Source organism: Eimeria tenella, genomic scaffold (genome assembly GCF_000499545.2).
Source record: "Eimeria tenella Houghton genomic scaffold, Eth_scaff2165, whole genome shotgun sequence".
In the NCBI taxonomy this organism is placed as follows: domain Eukaryota; phylum Apicomplexa; class Conoidasida; order Eucoccidiorida; family Eimeriidae; genus Eimeria; species Eimeria tenella.
In genome coordinates, this window is record NW_013542016.1 from 1 (window position 1) to 784 (window position 784).

Below are 784 nucleotides of genomic sequence, written 5' to 3' on the forward strand. Positions count from 1 at the left end.
AGCAGCAAGGGGAGGGTGATGCAGAGGAAGAAGCAGCAGGGGCCTGCTGCGTAGAAGCAGATGGCCAGCCGCAGCAGCAGCAACAGCAGCAGCAGCAACAGCAGCAGCAGCAGCAGCAGCAGCAAATTGTCTTATCGGGGAGGTCGAACCGCTTTCTCGTGCTTCCTCGCTTTTGCTCATGTGGGCATTACACGCAAACCCTAGCAAGCAATGTTTTCAAGGGTTTAGGGTTTAGGGTTTAGGGTTTAGGGTTTAAGTGTGCTTTGTGCACAGGCCCTTTTTTTCAACACCGGGTTCTGGAGGCTGGCGATGCCTTCACGGTAAACCGTAAACCCTAAACCCTAAACCCTAGACCCTAGATCGTAAACGCTAAATCGTAAACCCTAAGTCGTAAACCCTAAATCGTAGACCCTAAGTTGTAAACCCTAAACCCTAAACCCTAAACCCTCAACCTAAGAATGACTGGCATTTTACCTGGGCGAGTAGCTGCTGAATTTGCTGCAGAAGGTCTTGCTGCTGCAGGGTTTCCGATGGGGGGTTTAGGGTTTAGGGTTTAGGGTTTAGGGTTTGTGCTGCAGTGCCCGCACGAGTTGGCTGCGCTGCTGCTGCAGCTGCTGGACAGCTCGGGGAGTTTGACGCAGCAAATGAGTGCTGCAGCATTTAGCTGCTTGTTGCAGCAGCACTTGTGCGCTGCGTGGCTGTCCCTCTCAAACCCTAAACCCTAAACCCTAAACCCTAAACCCTAAACCCTAAAGCGGGAAAAGCGCAGAGCAGGTCTGCGAGG

The 784-nt window shown here is 52.7% G+C and overlaps 1 protein-coding gene across 1 annotated transcript in view; it reads right to left on the reverse strand.

The window, feature by feature from the left end:
* Positions 1 to 742: 742 nt before the first annotated feature.
* Positions 743 to 784, reverse strand: part of ETH_00040435 (uncharacterized protein) — a gene marked incomplete at both ends in the record, with an annotated part of 843 nt that continues 801 nt past the window's right edge. The window contains one exon of the mRNA XM_013374593.1: positions 743 to 782. Within this exon, the coding sequence (XP_013230047.1) occupies positions 743 to 782 (40 nt within the window). The remainder of the gene's footprint in view (positions 783 to 784) is intronic.